At 36.7% G+C, this 23,607-nt stretch overlaps 1 protein-coding gene across 1 annotated transcript in view; it reads right to left on the bottom strand.

Moving 5' to 3' along the window:
• The window catches only part of LOC102231908 (matrix metalloproteinase-17-like), a 112,126-nt gene that overhangs the window by 33,183 nt on the left and 55,336 nt on the right, over window positions 1–23,607 (bottom strand). Inside the window, exons 3-5 of the mRNA XM_023338875.1 lie at window positions 16,833–16,965; window positions 14,894–15,029; window positions 2,027–2,313 (exon numbers count right to left, since the gene is read on the bottom strand). Coding sequence (XP_023194643.1) covers window positions 2,027–2,313; window positions 14,894–15,029; window positions 16,833–16,965 — 556 coding nt within the window. The remainder of the gene's footprint in view (window positions 1–2,026; window positions 2,314–14,893; window positions 15,030–16,832; window positions 16,966–23,607) is intronic.

Below are 23,607 nucleotides of genomic sequence, written 5' to 3'. Positions count from 1 at the left end.
GAAAACACAAGTAAACATACTTCAGTGCTTCAAAGTAGGAATTGGGTCGATTCCATTATAGTATCGTAGTATTTACACAATTCTCGTATAATTTGTTTGTTTCGTTTTCCTCCTATCATTTTCTAAGAATCATAAAGTAAATTTGGTCATGAAATGAAATTAAAACAAGTTTTACTGTATTTAGTTTCAACAAAAAAACACTACTTTGGCAAAGAACAGAGTTCAGTGCAGTTATTTAGTAGATACATCCGGTTCCTTCACAGAAGTTGTTTTGTGGTCAGCAGCATTTTGCTAAACAGTGTGGCTTGCATGAGGTGTAATGTTTCAAAGGATCTTATTAAAAGTATTTTTAGCCTGACACTTTGAGCTGTAAGACACAATAAGCATGCCTCCTTTTATTACTAAACATTCACTTCAAAAGCAAGGCATCCACTCTCATGTCTCTATGTCTCTTTTTAGGTTTATCTGTTTTGTTCCTTTAATGGATTCACAGGAAGTATACAAACACGTAGAGGGACACCCTGAGTGGTGATCCATATGTCATTATTATACAGAAAAACCTTATGCTTACCATACAGCAGCATTGTAAATGTGTTGGTCTTATGTTTCTTTTATTAACTAAAACATTCAGCAGATGTAGTTTTCTATGTGAGATAAAGTAGTTGTTTCAGTTCTCTTGTAAGTTGCTTCTCCACTACATTTTCCAATATGTAAGTTGAATGACTACAGGCATCATGCACTGGCCTTAGATCAAGTTAAGAAACTGAGGGCACACATGGAGAGCTCCAAGCTGAGAAAATCTATCCATGCAGTCTGCAAAATCTCTCGGTGACCAGTTGTCGGGTGCAGAGGGAAGTTTTCAGGTTAGTTTCCTCATTGAAATGATGATATAAACTTAAATCAATGAGCAGTATTTGTCGAGAAAATGTTAGTACAATGTGGCTCTAAAATAAGTACGAGAATTACTTTATATTTCAAGATAAGCCTTTCAAAGCACTTAACCACTTTGGAGGACCATTTTCTGAAGGAGGATGAAGAAATACTTCTTTGTAGCAGGTATGGTAATGATTATTTAGAAAGTGCTGTCTTGCAGTTTACTGAGTATTTCCCTTGATGCAAGCTGAGGACAAAATTGGATGTGAACTAAGACAGCAGATAATGGAATACTAAGTTCAAATATGAGTGCCACAGAATTGTGTGAACTACTTATCCGCTTAAATGACAAAATTAAAGGATAGAGAATGAAACAGTATTAAAAAGTGAGGGAAATCTACTCCCTGTTATGCTGTGTCCTTCTTTTGAAGACTACACAATGGCAAAGTTGTTAGATGACCTTACTGTTCACCATGCTGCTTTAAATTCTACCACACATAAACTGCTCCTGGTATAATACAAGAAAAAATATCACCTATGTAAAATGTACAATTACATCAAAGTAAGTTGCATTCTGTCTTCACACAACTTTAGGGTAAAAGACCAAAATGTAACAGAACCCCACGGCAAAACAAATTGGAATCGATGAAAGCTGACAGTGAAATTCAATTACTTATGCTGATTGCTAAAAACAGATTTAATGGCTATCAGCGGGCGCATACGTGTGAGTTGTTTGTTTCTGGCAGCTGTGGAAAATAAAAGGATACCTTTTATGTCTCCTAATAAGCTTGTGATAACAATCAGTGCCGCTTTAGTTGCCACACACAGGCCATCGAATGTTATACTGTTACTTCAAACAAATGAAATGCTAATTATAAAATCTGGATCATGACCAGATAAGACAAAAGCACAGCTTGCCTTGCAGGTGCAGTCAGAGCTTTGGTTTCAAACATAAAAGCTGCACTTTTCTTTAGGATTTTCTGGACACTGAATGTTTTTATCATTTTTGTTATATAGGCTCATGCAAATGTCTACCAGATTTCCACTGTATGTCCTTTTTTCCTACACTCACATTTTTCCTTCAGCATATAACCTAACACATTTATGTTCACGCACATGTGCTTAAAACTGACACAAAATCTTTATTCCTCACCTGGTGATCTAAAGGTCCAGGCCTCGTCGTCATCAAAGTGTGTATCACCCGCTGTGAACCTCTCCCCAGGAAAGAAAGCATGTGCCACTGTTCCCCCAGGCCCATCGAAGGGGTATCCATCATTATGGTCTGCTTTAGTGAAGTCGATCTGAATGTCTGCGTCGCTGCCGGCCACCTCGTGGAAGTTCAGAGGTGCGATATCGCTCCAGACCTTCAGGGCATAGTACATGAGGGCTCGGACAGTGTCCCTGCCCAACAAGGCTGAGTCCTTGGGGAAGGTTCTCACTCTAAGAAAGCAAATAAGAGATTGCATGATGAATAACAGATGAGATGACATTATTATTCAGCGTTTGAAGAACACACAGAACAACCTTGTGGGGGTTAATAAATGAAGAATTTTGCTTTTTATTCATCAACAAATTGCATAGATTAATATTATTTAAAGAAGTATGTAGTGTTTGTGCTGCAGATGTTCTCCAGTTTTCGTCTAAAAAATGTAGTTACTTTTGCTTTTCTTCATATATCCAGTTTTGGCATGTTAAAAAAAAAAAACTATCATCATGTATGTTTTTCAATATTTGATAAGGATATTTTAACAATGCAGTGAAATTCCAGTAAATTAAGTAACTAACAGGAATGGAAGATGTTTATTACATGTACTGTAAATTGAAATAAAAAATGCCATTTCTGGTGAGAAATACATTATGGAACCTTAACATGGATTTCCTCTTAAAATGGGAAATAGATATAAACAGTCAGATAGACTGAGACTGTGCACATTTCAAACGGTAATTAAGTTTGAAATGTAATAAACTGAAATTTCCATGTCTTAAACTTCCTTTAGCCCTGTCATATAGTGGGAGTAACACCCGGTCTGAATAAATCAATGTGGAAAGCTGAGCCATTCGTTGCCAAACCTCACATCAAAGAGAGTCTTACGACCTGCTGTAGAGGCTTACATTTGTAGTCCAGGTGGGATTTTTTTTACTTCATACCCATGAAAGTATGAAACTTCTGAGTACGATTTGACCACTGCATACATTTATTTAAACCAGCATAAGTGGAATGAGTAGTAGCTTGTCATGGTGTTTACACCTAAAGGAGCTCATATCGGCAATTTATCTCTTTACACATTTAAATCTCTACTTTTATGTATATACAAGCTTATCCCAAAAGGTATATAAGAAAACTGCACTATGGTACTTTATTTTGCCCAACTTTTTAAAAACGTTATTGTATTTTAGCATTTTGCTTTAGAGTGTCGTGGAAAGTAATCGACAATATAATACAGAAAGCTGCAGTGCTTTCCAAAATAAAAAGTGCACATGCAGATCAGTTTTTTTTTTAAAATGGAGAAATTCAAATATAATCTTGATGCAGAATCTATCAGTAGAAACTACTTTAATTACTTTGATTATTAGCTACATGATACACTTTATGATTATTAACACTGCATGTGCTTTTATATTTTCTTGGTTTAGAACTCATTAGTTCTCAATGTGGACATCAGGAAGAAGCCATATTCAGCTAAAGGATTAATAAACTCATTAAATACAAATTCTGTAAATCTAACCCATGTGGCAAAAAAATCTGTTAAGTTTAAAAGAAAAATTGTGTCTCCAATTTAGCTAATTTTAATATAGATCCTTATTTTCTTTTTTATTTGCGAAAAGAAAATAACTGGAGAGGTCTGACCGCGCTGATGATTCTAACCCTAACCCTAAACAATATGGATGTGTTAGAATGGTCCAGTCAAAGTCCAAACTTAAATTCAACTAAGGATCAAAAGCATATCTGATCTTTGTAGGTAATGAACGTCTGATTTGATTGAGCTTGAGCTACTTTCACAAGAAAATCAGCAAAAATATTAGTTTCTACTTGTGAAAAGCTTGTGGACATCCACAAAAACTAGCAGTTTTGATTGTTCTACAAAGTTTTATCTCAGAGAGGATGAAAACAATTGCCTGACACTCTTCAGGAAAGTGCTGAAAAAGTTCAACTGGAAATTTCAAAGAGTGATTTTGTGAGCAGAAGATTGGAAAATAATACGAGTGTGTTTACATATCTGGTGTGAAAAGAAAACTATTTCATACCAGATTGTTCTACTTAAACCCTTCAGAGGTTTTCAGGAATTCTTGCCAATATCCATAGCTTCACTTCACACTTTCCTGCTGTCTGTTGTTCTCCTGCTACCAGAATGTCTTTAATCCATCTAGTGATGCAAATGAGTTCATTAGTGCAGCTAATTAATGCAATAATTAGCAAACATGTCTGTATCAACATGTTGTCACAAAACAGATGGACGCTGTTAGGTTGGATGCAATAACGAACTGGGCGCTTGAAAATTGGGTTTTCTCCATTAACATGCAAATGCAGTCAGCGACTTGCTGCTAAGTGTAATCGGACCATTTATTTGGAGGGAAACTTGTAGCGTACAGTGAGACAAAACTTTTGTCTTTATTTGTTTACCTAAATGGGACTGCACAGTCTATTTATTCATACAGTACAACCTGAGTGTGTGACCGTCGCTGCTAACCACAGTTAGACAAGGTCACTGCAAATGGATCAGCGCTTCCACAGACAATTCACCTGCTGATTAGTCCTAATTCAGACTGACGAGGGAGGGTGATTGTGTATGTCTGTGTGTTTTCGAGAGAGAGAGTATTCGCGAGAGAAAGATGGAGAGGCAGAGTGCATGGTTTTGTCAGATGCAAGCATGTATGTGCATCTAAATGTTGTGTGTGCAGGCGTGTGCAGGGGGGTGTGTGTGCGGGTGTCTGTGTGTGTGAATGCAATTACAGGTAAGACTGCCAAGGTCAGAGCACTCTTGCGCTGCATCTCAGATGAACTAAGGAGTCTCACAGAATTGCCTCTGCCCACATGCAGAGACAACACTTGCATGAAAATTAAAGCAAGTGTCATTTCCCCATGGTGCCTCCTTTAAATTTGATTATCTTTACAGAGTGTGAACTTGCCAGTGTGTCAAACACCTTGATTCTAACTGCCTTATTGATTACATTTAATCAAGAAACCATTTGCAGTCAGATCTGATGTTTATTAAACAGCTTGTTCTAATTAAGCCCACAATACTATGCATTTATGCTCTGGTTGTTTCCACTGAGATTTACTGACAATATCAAAAACCATATTATATCACTGAAATGACAAATATTTTTTACACAGTGTAATTCAACTCTGAGTCAAAACATCTGTTTTTTTATAAAACAAGGCAAAAATGTTTCCAACTGAAGAATGCATAAAAGTCCAGATATGCTGCTGTAGAGAAACCAAGCGATCTGCACAACATATAAATTGGAATATGCATTCAGCTGACGGTCGTTTCTCAGATTCAAAGGATCTTTTGAAAATGACCTTTAATCAGGAGTTAAACATATTTTTCACTAAACCCACATTTCTGTACTGTTTAATTCTCATATTCTAAGACATTAAGTTCCAATTTTATTAGCTTTAAGAAGAAAATCACAGTAATTCGCACAAATAAAGGCTTTAAAACCTCAGTCTGTGTGTAATTAATTAACATAATGCTTCATCTATAGAACTCCATCCTTTTATCTATTTGAAATACTCGCTTATCCTTGCAGGGTTGTGAGAGAGCTGATCACTCAGACCCAAAGACCATTTAGTGAGACCAGTTTACCTAAGAGTTATGTTTTATGACTGTGAGAGGATTGCAACAGTTCAATGCATGCAAACTCCATTCTTAAAGATCCCAGGCCAGAATTTTAACCCACAACCTTCTCGCTAAAGGTAGCAGCCCCCCAATTGAATCGAGTTACTCAAAAATGTAAGTTTTCAATAATATTCTAATTTACTGAGATAGATGTGTAAACTACTGCTGTATATACGGTGCTATGTTTGCCCTGCTGTGCAAACTTTAGATCATAACTTCTTCAGTGAGATGTTTGACATATGATCCCACTTCACTTTACGATATTTTCCGCTCCAGGGAGAGCATTTTGGGGTAAATTCAGAAACTCTTATTAGACTAAAATGTGTTTTACTTGCAAAACTAAACTCAAATCTTTAGCTCTCCTCCACCGTGCTTTGTATCAGTTGTCTTTTTTTTTCTTTTCCCCCAAATATACTGCTGTAGAGAAACTAACCGCTCCGTACCAACAGACAATGACCCAGGATTATTTTGGTTTATCTTATATCTTATCTTATATTATCTTATCTTTTCTGTCAAGAAAACAAATTGTGATATCAGTTGTGACATCTATAAACAACAGAAAGTTAAGTCAGAGCGCATTTTACAAAAATAAAATAGTGAGATCAAATGAAAAGAGTTACAGTGAACAAAACTACATTTGATAAATCTCTGTAAGCTAGAGTTTTGGCATCCTTGTTATTGTCAGACTGCTCTGCTATTAAAATATGAGCAAGACAATAAAAGCCTCTCTGTTGCTCTTGTAATTTTCACCACACTTTTGTGATGTATTGTGTAAAAACGAGGAAAAAAGAAAAAAGTCTGCATATTTTTGCTCAACATCACCAAAGAAAATATCTTTGGATCATGAAGGAACAAAGCCTTTTGTATCGTGCAAAATGAACAAAAAATAACTTGTGTTTTGACTTTATAAAAATCAGGGAAAATATATGGCCTAAAATAGAATTTATTCTTCCTCAAGGTAATGTTTTTGTTAATCACTTGATACAAATACATTTTCTAACCTGCGTGTACAGCTATGTTAATAATTATTTTTTAAATTTGAAAAATATACCTTATCATCATACAACATTTCAATGCTCTAGGTTTTTAAAATAAGACTAAAAAAAAGAAAGAAAAGGTGCTAACAGAGATTTATCCTCATTAGGCAATGATAGCACAGCCCCCATGCCATGACAGAAACTAAGAACCTTCTTTTATATTTATGAAACGGAAAAAGTGTGCATTAAAGGTCAATAAGCTTTAATCTCTTTTTCATTTTGACAAAAAAATAAACACAAATGAGTGCTAAACATATTCAGATAGACAGCAGAGTGTAATCGTTTTACAATCAAATATGTTTTAATATCAGCCAGTGCTTGTTTATCTTAGAATGAACCTGTTAAAGGAATGAATCATTTCACTGCATTTTACATCGGCTATGACTCATTTAAAACATCCTCATCACTTATTTAGCTAGCAATGGGATTTGGAATGTGGTTGCTGTTGCTCTGCTGTGTTAAAGAGAAGACAAATGCAACTTGGAGAACTGCTGCAAATTCCTCACATCTTCTGGAATGTGTGTTGAAATAAAGCAATCAGAATGAATAAAAACCGTTTAAAGAGGGTGGATATTGTACTGATTTGTAAGTTTTTAATTACATAATCAGGAAAAAAATTCCTGCATGTGGATTTTTCTCTTTTACTGATTATTAATAATTAAGAAAATACACAGTTTAGAGGAATTCTCAATTTCCTCAGAGCCAGTGTAGCTCCTTACCTCCAAATATGTACATGCTGCAAATTAGCTTCGGCCTTAGTGTGCAGATCCCACAAATAAAATGCAGTTCTCACAAAGACAACCATAATTCAGGTATTAAGCAGTCTGCTTACTTATTTTTTTTGTTGCATCTCTGGTGTTACATGGCTGCAAGGATGGCCCTCAGATCCACACCGATACTCACCAAAACTGCTGTCGCTGCTGCTGCTAATTAAACCCTGCTTTAATTCTCACATCCATCTGCAAAGAATCCGCTTTCCCTAAGGAGGAGTTATTATCATCACTGGCCACTGCTCCAGTTTACCACATGAGGAGAGACAAGGTCACAGTCAGACATTTGAACACAGACTCCCATTTAACAATCCTTTCCTAGAGAGCTGATTGAAAAATGTTTATTTAATAATTAAGAGATATGTTTTTACAGAAACACTTGTCAGTACAGTGTGAAACACATCACTAAATAGCTTTAAATTCTAGTCAAGCCAGCAGCACAAGTGCATTTCACTGACAGCTGCTATTCAGCTCTAAAAGAATAAGTCTGCGGATTAAGCTGATCGCTTTCCAATTGCAGCATTAAAGTCTGTTTTCTTGATATTATTCTAATCATGACTTAGGCAAACTTATATGGCGATAAAGGTATTAGCAAGCACGGTTCAGTCAAAAATGCAGACGCTGGAGATTTTGGCTCCAGCACAAAGCAGGAGTCATCAGCTGCTCTGTGGCTGGAGGGCTGTTTAGCAGCAAAAGAGCTTCAGAGTGTGCATCATTGACTTACAAATAAATATCTGAGAACAGAGTGTGCTGTCAGACGCTTCCACATCAATCAAATTTAATACCTACACAAAGAAGTGCTTACATCAAAGAACACCCTGACACTTGCGAGCAGGCAGTCCGGGACGGACTTGGGATCATTTGCTATGGAGCTTAACAGGCAAACAGAGGGAAGGAGAGGAGGAAGATGAACAAGGCCGAGAGGAAAGAGATGGGAGTATTGTTAAAGCCTGAGGGGAATGTTGAAGGTAAGAGCAAGAAAAGAGATAAAATATGCAAGCAAGAGTTTCCAGTGATCAGAATGAGTTTGCAGTTGTTTATAACTTTTTGAAAAAAGCCAAAAGAGGAACTTGGCAGCAACAAATTTTGAGTGTAGATCTTCATGTCTACTGATTTTAATGTAGACAGATATTTCGGTAAGGTTTTTAGCAGTTTTTTTGTTCATTTTTGTTTTACTTAAAATTTCAGGAGTCAGAAGTCATAAAAGCTTATGTCCTGATGAGTGTAATCACCTGTCCTCTGTCTCAGCCATTCCTACCTTTTGGAGGAACATTTTGTGCACCTTTTACAAACTAATCTAATCTGGTTCAGAGGGCTAAAGGTTCCCCTTACTGACATCTTTTATTGCTGAGTTGAAACCACAGAAAATTGCTGTCATTAAGGTACAATCTCTGGAAGGCCTAAATAACCATTACAATCTAAACATTCTGTACTGAAATCTCAGAGGCCTTACTTCTAATTGGCAAATCAATCAAATAAACAGCAACCAATTAAATGAACATATTGTTCAAAGAGATAGCAACAAATTTTAAGGTGAAGTTTCTAGATTGATCATACATTATCTGGAAGTGTCATGGTAAAGGAAAACAACTATTCAGGAAATGTTTGATATAATAAATCACAACTACTATTTGATCGTAACAGTTTTTGTTGCTCAAGAAATTACAAAAAAGACAATGCATGTGGTGTAAAATAATTTTGGACGTTGAGATTAATTATTAGGTTGAATAAAATAGTCTCTAATCACATTTAAAATGTTTTATAAAGAACACAATGCTACAAGAAAATTAGGGGAATAAACAACCAGAAAGCTCTTTTATAGCTTTTAGTCCTTTTGGATCGTAACTGCGAATGGATGAGCTTGTAGTTTTCTGAAGCAGCTTTCTAAGGTTTGCCAAAACATTTCCTTCACTCAAGACAAAAACCCCACCAAGCTCTTAAACATCCACCAGAGACTGCATAGACTGTTTCAGGTCATATAGAGAAAAGTGGGCTTCATTACACATGACAGGATAGTTCCCCCAATTCTTTGACACGTGTATAAAACTTCAGTCATGAAGTTGTGGCGATTTAGTTTTGTGTTGGGAGCATGTTGCGGGGCGGTGGGGCTATCACACAGCCATACTGCCTGGTCATCAGAGAATCTGAAGCTGGATTAGACAAGCTAGTCTCATGCTAAAGCTACAGCCTTGTCATGCTCACCAGCTGGCATTGCCACAAAATGGTTACTGCCACGCTCTTAGCACCTCAACTGCTGTTGCATCCAGCTGCTGATTTGGATGCAATCAAATTAATCTAAGCATGCAACTCCAACAAAATAATCCACTTTTTTCACAACAAAAAGTACTATGCCATGATCAGTCACCTTGAAGCAAAGATGCTGATGTACACTGGGCTCTTGTGTTGTAAGTTTCCCAGATGTAGAAAAGCACACATATGTCCTTGTTGCATCCAAGACAATGCTTGGTGGTTGCCATCACACTAAAAAGGTTGTGTTTTTAAAAAATACACCTGTCAGAATGTCAAAGAATGGCTCTGGTAGTATATGTAAAATGAGAGTAATTAGGAGGAGAAGCTCAAAAAGTAGATGGTGTGAAATAAGCTGAATGGCAGATGCTCCAAGTATCCTAAAAACACAATTCAGGTTTTAGAGCCTTGTTGTGATTGATTGACAGTGATCAAAGGACAAAATAAATAAATATATAAATAAATAAATAAATAAACAGCAGGTTGTATGAAAAAAAAAAAATAAAAGGCAGGTTGTATGAAGAAAACATCCCAATCCAGCACCCAATGGCAGAAGAATTGTGGTAGGATAGTCAGAAAGCAGCAAAGAAAACTCCTTTTTCCACATAGAGTCACTAATACCCTCACATTGAAATGAGGGTTTTGGAGAGAGTATTCTTACAAAATTTCATGTAAGTAAGTTTTTTTAAGTTTTTGACATCTAATAAGTCACATGCTTATAATAAATGTAACACTTCATACTAAAAAAAAAAATAACAATAACAACATACAGTCTTTAGAGCTCAGCTATCCGCAAATTATGCCCGTTTTGGATCTACTGTATCTACTGGTGAAAAAGTAGAGAGGTGGCTTCCAATGTGCTAAAAAGAAAGTCATTTTTAAAGAACCAAACTGTGGGGGTCAGGTCAGGAGATTGGCAGTAGTTGGCTGGCAGTTGAGAGAGAAGCAAGATGGAGAGAAGAGGAGTGTGGGCTATTAAAAAAGGCTAAATGCTGTAGTTATTCAACAGCAACTCTTCACAGCGGTCTGCATGCTGGTCCCCTCTAGCAGATGCTGACTTCAGAGATCCAGTACGGCGAGCAGCACCGGATGGTTGCCACCTCTTTTTCCAGGTCAGCTGAGATCACACTCACAGGCTCCCATCATGATGCCCTCAAAATCTGTTTGAACCTCTGACTGGGAGCCTTTAGAAATGTGGTGGGATTATTTCAACAAGGCCTTGCCTGCAGGGACAGAGTCTCCAGGTAATTTGTTTTCAATAAGCCATGACTATCCTGGCCCCTGGTGACAGGTGATTCATCCCTCTGAACTCATCACTCTCACAGCCTGAGCAGCTGCTGAAAACGCTTGCACGGCTCCACAGATTCCAGCTGGATGAGACAGACGTGTATCCCTGGGAATCAGTAGTGGGTGATTTTCCTCAATTTATGTCCACTGCAGCTACCGGGGGGTGGTCTATCAAACACATCAGCTATTGAGCTATTTCATACTGGTTTAGTGCCTACTTTGGTTCTTATCAGAGTCATTGCTGCATATCCAATAATGAAGTCAGGCTGAAGTCAGAACATGGATCTGGGCAAAACCAATTCATACATGTTCTGGTTGCAAATCAGAAAGCCAGAGGGATATTCTAATTTCTGTGTATAATACTAGCATGATAAGCTAATAACGTTGAAGTCTGTTTTCTTTGCAATTTGAATGTATTAAAGTAATATCTTATTTAAATTTAAGAAGTACTCATCAAATGAAGAGACAGCTATTTATTCAAATTTTGCCAGTTTGATCATAGATAGTTTTATCAATACATTTTGTCACAACAGGGCATTTGAGGACTTTCAGAATCTAGATATGGCCCAAAATGAAAATGAGTTCGACAGGCCTGTTCTAAGTGAAACATTAGTTTCACTTAGTCTACATGTGCATTCTTCATCTGCACATGTAGACTGGACAAAACAGTTTTTCACTCTTATTATGGTCATGAAAAAAACTTGTCTTTTTAATGTTTTCAAATTTCTGTCAACATGGCAGTACTTGAAAACCTTAGTATTTACAGATGTGGTACAAGTCTTAAAGGGGAAGTAGTGTGTATTTTACAGGTATACAGTGCCAGCACAATCAACTAACGATGCTATCTTCAGTTGAATACTGTAAATATCAAGCATGACTAAAAATAAATTTAACTTCACAATTTAACTCCTTGAAATTGGGTCTCTGTCCCTTTAAGAAGCTCCAGCTCTTTCTGAAAATCTGCCTTCAGAACATTATCACAACAGTGCTTCTTCATTAACCCTTATTTAACATTAAAAGAGTTCCCCAAACATGCATAAAAGAATCAAAGCAACAGTCCAGGAATGTTTTTGACGAGGGAATATCATCATAATATGACACAAAGCTCAAAAAACTTGACTTTACATAATCCCTCTCCTTCAAAAAGTCTGAGAATCACTGCTCTAAAGTGATTAAACAAAAGTACAATGATTGTCTCTTTTTTTCTAGTAACCGATTTATATGTGCCCAGAACATAGCTTTCATCCTACAGATTTGTGATCTTCACTATAACTCTACTTTAGTTTTTGTTCTGCTTTTAACCAGGACAGCCTCCTCACTCTGCCAGCTTCGCTCCAACAGCCTCCCCTACAGCTGAAGGTTCCCGCTCATCGACCTGTTTCTTCAATCCTCCAGCGCCTTGATGTCCTGCTTTCTTGCCTCATCTTGCTTGACTTTGCTTTCCTTCTGTCCTATCTTACATCTATTAAGCCTCCTGATTTCATCATTTATTGGCTTGTTGCATCGGCCTTCACACCTTTATGTCTCACTAAAAGTAACTTCAGGCGTATCTGGCTAGAATAAAATTAATGGCAGTAAATTATTACATACAATATTTAACAAATATTTTAATGATGAAGCACATTTTTCTGCTGCACTTGATCTGCTGTAATTGTGTTATATTGTATAACTAAAAAATGGCTTTAAATTTCTTTGCTTTTCTTTCCATTCCTTTCTGTTTCAGGGAATATGAAAATATTTAATTTTAAAGCGAATAGCAATATGTGAACATACAAACACTTCAAAACGTGACACTCTGTGTATACCTTGACTGACATAAAGACAAGGGCAAATAATGATTAAAAAAAAGTTTCTGATCAGAGGTGAATATGGTAGCTGAAAACCATCCAAACATTCCTGTGAAGTCATTCAGTGTTTCCAAATCTGTCATATTTTAACACATTTTCCACAATGATGGTGACCTCTAACCCATATTTATTAAAGTGGTCTTGCCATAATTTTGCCATCAGTCAGGTCCAAGATGAGGTCAACCAAAATAGTAGGTTTTATCAGTCTATTGCCCTTTAAAATGAGTTTCTGTTCTGTGATTTCTCCTCCAAAGTGTCTGTAGTGTAACCTTCACCTGTTCATGACATCACAAAAAATCTCATTTGGCAACTCAGCCACCCTGATAGCTCCCCCACCACCATCAGGATCTAGACAGGAGGTTATTTTCCAAATCCATTTAATGTTAATCTTAAGTTAAATGTTTTGCCAGGAAATTCAGAGTAATCACAAAAAGATAAGTGAACTGTTGAGCTTTTTATTCTGTCTGTTAATGGACTTCTGCCTATTGAACATTCTCAATTATCTGGGCAAAGACAATAAAACACTGTAAGCAAGCTTGTTTTATTTACTAATCTAGTACTTATGCTGTTAATCATATAGAAAATTGAGCTGTTTATGTAAACAGTATCTTAGAATTTAAAAAAAAAAGTGCTAAGATTTTTCTCAGCTATGCAACAGTGATGAGACTTAATGAAAATGTTTGCATCCTAGAGAATTTGTCCCCTTTCCAATGATTCTTTCTGAGTGTGTATGTGTGCAGGGGTGTGTGTGTGCTAGTGTCCTACACAACTTGTTTTCCTCAGATGGTTGATTTCGGTGAGCACATGTGTATTTCTATATACTACACTGATTTTGGTAGCCCAAGTGGACACATAATCCACTAGCTGGAAGACGCATGAACTTCCCGCAAACCGTCTCCCAGCGTATTCACCCCTGACAGAGAGCATGTTTATCAGCCAATCTGCTCAGGTACAAATTTACATAAGCATTCAAATTGAACATCGATGGCGACATATTTATAGAGATATTAATACCAACTGAACGGTTTCGCACTTTGTCATAATATAACCGTATTTGCTGGTATTTTATGTAATAGATCAACACAAAGCATAAATGTGAAGTGAAGGGAAAGTGACATATGGTTTTTAAAATGCATTGGGTATAAAAATCGTTAAAGGTGAAAAGGAGGTTATGAGAAAAATCAATACTTTTTAGAACCCCCCTTCACTGCTACTACAGCTGCACTGATATATTTGCCCATTCTTCTTTGCCGAATAGCTCAACCTCAGTCATATTAGTCACTTTTGCCACGGTATATCAGATTTTATCTTGGCCATTTTAAAACATATCCTGTGATTTAAACCATTCTGGTTGTGTGTTTTGGGGCTGTTATTCATCTGAAAGGTGAACTTCTGTCTCAAGAGTTTTGCAGCCTATAGCCTTTCTTTCATGGTGGACCTGTATTTATCTCCATTTTTCCTTCCATAACCTCTAACCAGAGCTCCTGATGAGCAAAGAAGTCTGTACAGCATGATGCTGCTGCCACCATGTCATAGTGGGGCTAGTGTGATCAGTGCAGTGAACAGTTTTAGTTATTATTTTACTTTCACTTCTCATCAGATCACGTCTCCATTCCTTGGTTCGACACGCAACAGTTTGAGATTAATTAAGCAAAATATAGTATAATTCACATTATGTCAATACTATTGGAATGTCCCTGTGCACAATTGTTACGGTTTAACACCAGATGTCAAAAAACTCAGCAAGTCAAAAATGAAACAAAGAATAATTGAATGATAAACTGTAAATCTAAAAATAAATTTACTGAGCTGCAACATGGTAGTTGGTCCAAACATACACTATAGTGATTAAACAAACAAGAAATAATATGATGCTCTATTTTGAAGGCTTTGTAACCTTTGGTTATTATCTAAGGATTATTTGATAGAAATTTTTGGGTGAACGTGAGCTAATGGTTTCATGTAAGCTGATCAAAAAAATGTCCTACCTCCACGACAGGTGCCTCTTATTCCATTTGTTCTGTGTATTCAAGCTTCGTTTCCTGCGCCCCGCCGTCACGTTGGGATCAGAGACATCTGGCAGAGAGCATCTGGGTGTTTTCATTAGACCTAGTGTGGCTTGGTCTGAAGGACAATGAAGGTGAGAGGAAGTAGTTAAAAACTAAAATGACATTCCATGATAAAAAAAAAACAACAACTTTATAATCTCCGCTTATAGTGCCTTTAAAAAGTGTACATGCCTCTAAAGTCTTAATCACATTTTGTCATATTACAAACAACAACCTGAATGTAGTTTTTAGAGATTTTATGTGGTAAAAGTGGAAGGTAAATAATGTACATAATTTCAATTTTATTTTCAAATTAAAATTGGAAATGTTAAGAATGCACCTTATTTTGTATCTCTGATAACGTAGGTGCTGCAGAGATCTACAGCTAAGGTGGAAGACAGCTATGAGTCATGCACTCCACAGATCTAGCCTTTATAAGAGGGAGGCAAGAAAGCCACTGTAGGGGGGAAAAATCGTTTTCAGTTTGCCACAAGCCACACAAGAGACACAGCAAACATGTTAAAGAAGGTAGTGTGGTTAGATGAGACCAAATTTGAACTCATCAGCATGGAAAGAACTATGTGACAGGGAAACACGGTGGTGGCTCCATCATGCTGCAGGGAATCTTTTCTTTAACTGAGACAGGGAAGCATGTCTGAGTTGATGGATAGATGGGTGGAGCTAAGTAAAGGGCAGTACTAGGAGCAAAGTTACATGATTACAAAAGACATGAGAGTAACAAAAATACTTAGAAAAATGGAGGAGTACAGGTCAAATAATATTCATCCGTAGAATGGCCCAGTCAAAGTTCAAACCTAAATCTAAATGTACATCTGTTGCCAGATTAATAAAAGTGATGTCCACAGATGTCCCCATCCAGTCTGACCGATCATAAACTTGCACCTGTAATAGAAGTAAAGGATGGCTGTAGACATCAAGTTTTTCATATTTTTATTTGTAAAACATTTTGAGAACCATGTATCATTTTCGTTCCACTTCCACGTCATCTATTAAATAAAATTCCAGTAAAATACAAACATATACATATTCAACAGATATAAATACTTTTATAACGGCACTGAAAAAGATTCAATGCTTTGAGTGTCTTTGGAGAGGAATGCATCTAATCTGCAATCAAGGCTGAATATTTTCTGTATTTAGAATTGGCTGCACCAGTAACCCTGGTAATTCAGGTGTTCCAATGCAAACATATGTGCATCAACACAATGTATTTTAAATCCATTTAAATGATAAAATACATAAGCTTTTGAAGATATCTGCTTACATGTGCAACAAAACTCTTTATGGTGTCTGCCATTTAGAACATTATTTTTTCCACAAACCTCTACAACTCAAATCTACTCTCCATTACTGTATATGTGGGAGATAAATAATGGCAGTATTTGCAGAGGAGGGTTGTGGTGCCTATGAGTGAGTAAGACTGCCAATGCAAATTGCAGGAAATTATGAGAATACTGCATGGAGAGAATAGAAGAATGCATGCTAATCAATATACTGTTCTGTTTCCCACGTATGAGCATCATCAATCACATACAGTACGCACGTGGAGGTATTGTCATTCTTCTCTCCCCCTCTCTCTGTGACAGCAAGTGTGATTCATGTTTACAAGCTCTCCTGTGGTGGGTAGACAGCTGTGCAATGCAATACTATCCAGTAAATAGAACCCAAATAAATATTACCTTTCAGTGTTTTGTCTAAGATATATTGATTCAGTTCCTTGTAAAGCTACTCTCTGTGTTTTTGTTGCTAGGACTGCATTATATTTGTACTTCGTTTCACAGTTACTTAGCTTGACATCCTCTGCAGTCTCAAAGTAAAACAGATTGTACAGGATCTATCCAAACGCCCACAAATGTACCTAATACTCCAGTTTCCTTCAGTCCTCCAAACTTCTGCATGGCTTTGATGGCCTTGGTCAACGCCTCTTTGGTCTGCAGCTGGCCGGTTACCGGGTCGGGGGGCGGGAGGTAGCCAAATCTACTCAGCCAGTCCTGGAAGAGAAATAGCAGCAGACACACTTCAACACACAAATAGCTTTTTATTTTCACAGTGTGTAGATACTAAGATTATGGGTGATTTTGTGTCTGAATACAGTCGCAATTGTATTTTTTTTTCAACCTTAACATTATGATGCCCTAATAGAAAAGATTCTATCTCATAGTAGAAGAAAACCAATAGGTCTCAATGTGCTGACTCCAGCCTCAGCTGACTCCTTATGAAGTTCTTAAAAATTCTCCAATAGATTTAGCTTGACAATCCTCTCACAACCACACCACATTAATACATTCATTTATGCAAAATAAGGCACAACCAAGTATTAAATACATATAGTAAACATACTTTATTGGTTTTATGTGATATAATTTACAGAGACACTGCATTTTAGATTTTTATGATCTGTAAGCCATAATAACAAACATTTCAAGAAATAACAGCTTAAAATAGCTCACACTATGTCCAACAAATCTATATGACTTTACTTCATAAACTTTTTCCACAAAATTCTAAATTTTGGAGCTGTACTTGAACAGGATAAAGGTTGCGCTTAAATTTAAAATCTCCTTGCTGTAGTTTGTTTATGACTACAAAGTGTGTAGAGAAGGTTCAACCTGGTAAGAGACATTCAACCAAACATTAGTGGGATTAAGGAAGATTCACAATAAATTCAAACTTCTGCAAGCAGTTCTATTGTCCAAATAAACCATGTTTACACATACGCACACACAATGAATAACAAACTAAATTGATTGACCCTGTGCAAATTAATTTGGATTCAGCTTTTCTAACAAACTCCTTTTGTCAGGCAACACTGAATACAATTTCCAGTAGCTGCAATTTTAAGTGTTTGTTTTTACTGTATTGTCTAATCTACAAATTCTCTCAGCCTGTGTCTTTTTTTCCCCAAAATCTCTCAGATTTACCCATCAATTGTCTAATGTGCAGCATGACAAGCATGTTTTTACTCTTCACTTACAAAACTCGGAGTAACAAATATTTTTGTCACAAAATGCGGTGGTGGGTGGTGAGGCAGACGAGGTAGGACCAGGTTGAAGTGAGAAAAGAATGTTTAATGGTGAATAAGCCAACCAAAACAATCCAACCTCCAGGCAGAACAGCTGAGTGGAAGCTAAGGCTCAACCTGGTAGCAATTGGGGACACGAATGGACAGGCTTGACTGGGACGCACGACTACAAAAGAGTAACTTGACAGCTTAGGCAAGGACCCGACGAGGAACAAAGAACGCAGGTGGGGTTAAATACACTCAAGGAACGAGACACAATGAGACACACCTGGGAAACAATCAAGGGGAAAACAGGACAACACGGGGACTCAGAGACACAGAAAACTCTAAATAAACAGAGAAAAACTCAAATCATGACAGTTTTCACCTGAAATCACAAAAATTACAATGAACAGAAGGAAGAACAAGATATTCTGCCCTTCAGAGATGGAAAATATTCACCTATAGAAGACAAAGGCAATTGCTGCTGTCCAACATGAGCAGAAAAATAAATGAATTGATATTTTTGTTTCTGCATCAGTAAATATGGTGAAACTATACTTTAAAATAAGGTAAAAACGAGTTTTTACTAGATACTTAGAAATCAAACAATGCCTTAGAAGTATTTAGCATACGAAAAGAAACATTTGTGTAATGTCTGTGTCCAGGCATTTACTTTCTGCTTGATGTCTTGAGACACAGTCATAGCATTTCTAGCCTTTGTTAACAGCCCAGGAACCCCACCAGGAATGTGTACTGCTCTTTTTTCATTCTCTGGAAACAACACCACATATTTTACTAACTAGATAAATAGAAAGGAGGTCCTCTGGCCAGTCAAACCAAAGCAAAAGTCAATATGAACACAGTGCTCTTAAAATCTGTGTTTATGAAAGGCAATTATAATATTTATATGAAGGCTGGAGACATGAATGAAGATAACTACAGAGCTTAATACACACAACTAATTCAATTTCAGGTGTAGCTATGAACACAAATTTCTTGAACATTGGAAAATGATCCTTTCAGCAAGTGAATGATAAGTCAGCAACCCCCCCCCCCCAAAAAAAAAAAACAGTATACCCCGGCCATACATAAAACATACTGATATTGATTCTTGCAAAATTTTTAGTAGACTTTTAAATGCTGTACTCCATCACCTATATACACTGTATATATACACTGTATGTATACAGTACCTTTCATATTGCAAATATTCTAATAACAGTGGAGAATCTAGAGTCTATTGTGCATTATGCCACATTGCAGCAGTTAGCCAAATGCATTAATGTCTAAATTTAAAGATCAATGGGGGACCGTGAAATAATACTGATGCTAATGATGCCACAAAACCAATGAATTCTGGGAAATTTAACACTACAGGCCATGTTTGATTAGCATCCCTAAGTAAAAAAAAGGAAGAAGAGGAGGGAAAGTGCGTTATAATTTTGATTATGTAAAACACTCTTATTGCCATTTTATGTATTTTTAAGCTGGCACAGATACAGGGAACAGAGCAACTTCAACATGACACAATCTCAATAATTTCATCTCTTGTTTTTTTTTTTTTCCCACATTTTTCTGCAGGTGTGAAAGCAGAATTCTAGAGTGTTGACTGGTATTATTGCTTAAATGTGTCTTTAAATATTTTTCCTCACCTTTCTCCCTTTCTTCTCTCCTTTCATTTGTCTCTGTCGCATTTGAAATAAACACAAAGCAATTTCTAATAACGTAATAACACATATCTGCATATCTTATTTAATCAAATATTGCATCACTTATCCAGAGAATGTAAAAAACAGAGGGCATGTATATGAATCACTTCGGTATTTTGCACCATGAGCTCTGTTTCAATATAAGTGTGAGCTCTCATGCAATGCATTTCTTGCTACTCACATTGTAATAATAATTTTCAGAAAGTAATGAGAGTAATTTGTGTCCTAGTTCCCGTTCGCAATGCAGCACAAAGCTGTGCTAATAATATCAAAAGAGGCATCTTGCAGCAGAGTGGAGTAGGTCTGATTGGAGTGGCTCACTCTGCCACCTGAAACTGGCTAGAGTTGTACGACCTCCTGAAACTGTGTCAAAAATAGGACACGTCCTTTAAGAAACATAAACACAAACAACAACTATTCAAAGCAATGCTTAAAATACAACATTCTTGCCTCTCAGTCTCAAAAGAGGGAGAAACATTTATAACTAACTTCCAAGCCTGCTGTCTCTGCTTGTAAGAACAATTGTTTTTATAAAATCTTTCAGAAACTCTGCCCTGTTTGGCAAAGAAGTATGGATTATTTTTGATTTCTTGTCAGGGTTATGGAGCATAGCAAAATAACATAATAAGTTACTGTAAGGATGGCTTTCAAGGTTCTTATTTTACATTTATTCAGAAGGTTCTTCAGGAAAAAATTGTAGGAAAAAATGCTGCTTAGAACATGAGAATAACAATATGTTCTGTGCATCAATAGTCCCTTGTAAAAATATTCATAACACTACAAATTTATTTGGGATTTTAAGACAGATTAGGAATCCATAACACATATTTCAGAAATTTGGGGAAACAGACATATGATTTATATAATTTTTTACTAATAAAATTCAGAAAATAATTCTGTGGTGTATTTGTAGTCAGTCTCTCTATGTCAATATTTTGACATAGAGAGACTGCACATTTCACTTCATTTAAAACTGCAAGTCTTTTCAGCATTATCAACACAAACTATCCACATTTCTTTTCCCAATTCTTCTTCTCAAAATAGCTCAAGTCCGGTAAGAGTGGATAGAGAGCTGTTACATTCTTAATTGAATTTAGAACTGGAATTTGACTATGGCATTCTATTACATCAATATGTTGGTCTTCAAACAATCAATTGGCAACATACATATTTCTTCTGTTTGAGATGATGCACAAGTTTAAGTTTTCTGCCTTGCTCAACATATTGCATATTGGCCAAAAAGTTTAGTTTTGGTGTTGTGTAACCAGAGCACCTTCTTCAAAACATTCCTTAAGTTCCTTATAAAACCTGTGAATTCAAGCCTGACTTTTTTCAACATTGGTTTTCTTCTTGTCATTCTTTGTGGAGTGCAAGGCCAGTAGCTTTATAAAATTTTGTGTTTCTGTGTTTTAAATGGCTGTGAATTCAGTTTGTTTATTCTTATTGTGTAGCATTTTGTGACACGTGTGTTCCAAATAAATGTTTTAGGCCTTCTAGTACACCTGCAGATATTTACTAACTGGCATATGTCTGAAGCCAGGAAAATACTTTATTCATTGGCATACTTTTCACATTTTTATTGGTCAACTTTAAAATCATTTTAATAGAATAGAATAGAAGAGAATAGAAGTACTTTATTCATCCCAGCAGGGAAATTACTTCACAGTTACAGCATAGAGACAAGACACAATAACAACTACCACTGAGTAGTAGTTGTAGATAAAATAAAAATAAAATATAAAATGCTATACATTGTAAAAATATGAAATGCTGTTAATATAAAAGCAACTTAAGAGCAGTCCTTGCAAAGATAAAAAAAAAAATGCAGATATGTATATGTAAATATATGTACAGCAGTGTGCCACAGTGCAGTTGTGCAAAATTGGACTGATTAGTGCAGAACAATGCTTTAGCTTTTAGTGAATTGAGTAATTCACATTTACTCAAAACATTAGCGTGGTCTATAGGATCAAACCCAAATCAGATTTGTCATATTGTCACAAAGACGTGAAAAGGTTCAAGAGTTCTGAAAGCTTCTACAAAGCCCGATCATTGTAGGCTCTCATGTCTTGATTCATACAATGGATTTGGTTACACTTCACTGCTGGAAGCAAAGCCCATTTTATACAGTCTATAATATCACTAATAAGCCCTCCTCAATGTGCTTAACTTTCGACTCCAATTTTTTTTCTGAATTCACATAGAAACCAAAAGCAGCAGATGTGTCAGTGTCCCAATGTGTGCTTCAAGGAAGGCCTGATTTTTGGGATCAGATGCAGCACAAAAGCATCCAGGGTGATGAGCACTGCCATGCTGGCTCTCAGATTCATGCACATGTGGAATTGGCTTTCTCCACTATTGGATTTAACCCTCTATGGCATGGCGTTGCCCTCAGGCAACAAACCACATAGCTGTACCTCACATTGCTCCTTTATTTTATTTTTTGGGGGGCATGATTTTTGACATATTTTTGTCCAAAAAATAGTTCTTTTATGAATATAGTTTTTGTTTGATTTGTATTTCATTTCTCATAATCAGTGTAGACAATCTTGGTGTTCTAGACCAATGTTACCCTGAGGCAACAAACCCAAATCTGGTTCCAGGAGGTGTCAGAGTCCGATTTTATGATTGACATGTAATTAGGGACCACCAAGCTCCCAAAGAATGCAGGAAAATATTTCTTCCCCACAAAAATAAAAAGTCATGCCATAGAGGGTTAAAATGTAAGAACAATAGCCTTCCATCCTGTGTTTCAAGATGTCCACAAATATAAAGTCCCAACAGCCAAACGGAAACAGAAATGCACATAAACAAGTCAGTCAAATGTTTCTTTCTTCTTTTAGGGTTTGGGAATACAAATTTCCCCCCAAAACAAAGCATAATAAAAAACATTAACAAGAATGCAAATACCAGCTTAGGTACACTCAATCCACTTTCTAATGCCTTCAGAAATGCTAATTATTTTCAACATTTTTGCATGAATCTTCAATGCTTTGCTTTGAGACTAATGCAAGACTCAGTTTGACCTTTTCTTCACAATGCAGAAAAATGAGAGTTTGAGAGTAAACAACATAAAAACTGTAAAGCTGAAAAAAAGTTACATAAAACTTTCAGTTTCAGTTCAGAACTGACCAATATGTGTTTGGCCTTGAGGCTGTTTATTGGAAAGCGGTGCTCCACTGTGCTGTGCTTGCGTATTGAGAGCAAGGTCGTTGCTCTACGCTAAGAAAACCCCCCAGTTGCCGTCATTAATCTAACTGTCAAAAGTTTACTTCCTAAAACCCGTCCCATGGAACAGAGACACAGTAACAAAAACGGCGGTAAAAGCAGATGAGTGAAGCACATGGAAAAGTGAGGACAGAGAAGAAAGACACTGAGTGAAACAAAAGGAGATCTCTTGAGTCTTAACATCAGCGTATGCTCAAGGGAGCTTTCTGTTGTACGGCCTTGTAAACATCAAACCAGACCACTGACTATGATTTCACACACCACAAGAGAGAGCGGGAGTGTGTAAATGCAAGTCATGCATGAGGAGCATCAATAATGCGGGCCAACAAGAAAGAAGACAAAACACACAGAAATGCTCTTATCACATACACACACCAATGCAGGCTGTTTTGCTTTCTATTGATCTGGCTCTATATGAACTACCTAAAACGCATGTGGTGTTTCAAAGAAAGGAGGAACAGCAGGTCAGAGATCAGCTGGTAGCTGCACCACCCAGGTTGTGTTATGATGCCAGCTAAGAGGATGTACCCAACAACTTCTACTGTGAGGCAGCTAAAAGAAGTGCCACTGGCTGTTTTTATTACTTTTTCCATCATTAAAACCTGTTTCTAATTCAGCAAACTCTTACAAAAAAACTCAATGCAAAGTTTTGTTCCAGCACAATGTCTTTACCAGCCATGTTTTTAACCAAC

The sequence above is a fragment of the Xiphophorus maculatus genome, chromosome 8 (genome assembly GCF_002775205.1).
Source record: "Xiphophorus maculatus strain JP 163 A chromosome 8, X_maculatus-5.0-male, whole genome shotgun sequence".
Taxonomy (NCBI): Eukaryota; Metazoa; Chordata; class Actinopteri; order Cyprinodontiformes; family Poeciliidae; genus Xiphophorus; species Xiphophorus maculatus.
The sequence above is the reverse complement of the archived record's forward strand: the minus strand, read 5'-3'. Positions and strand labels throughout refer to the sequence as shown.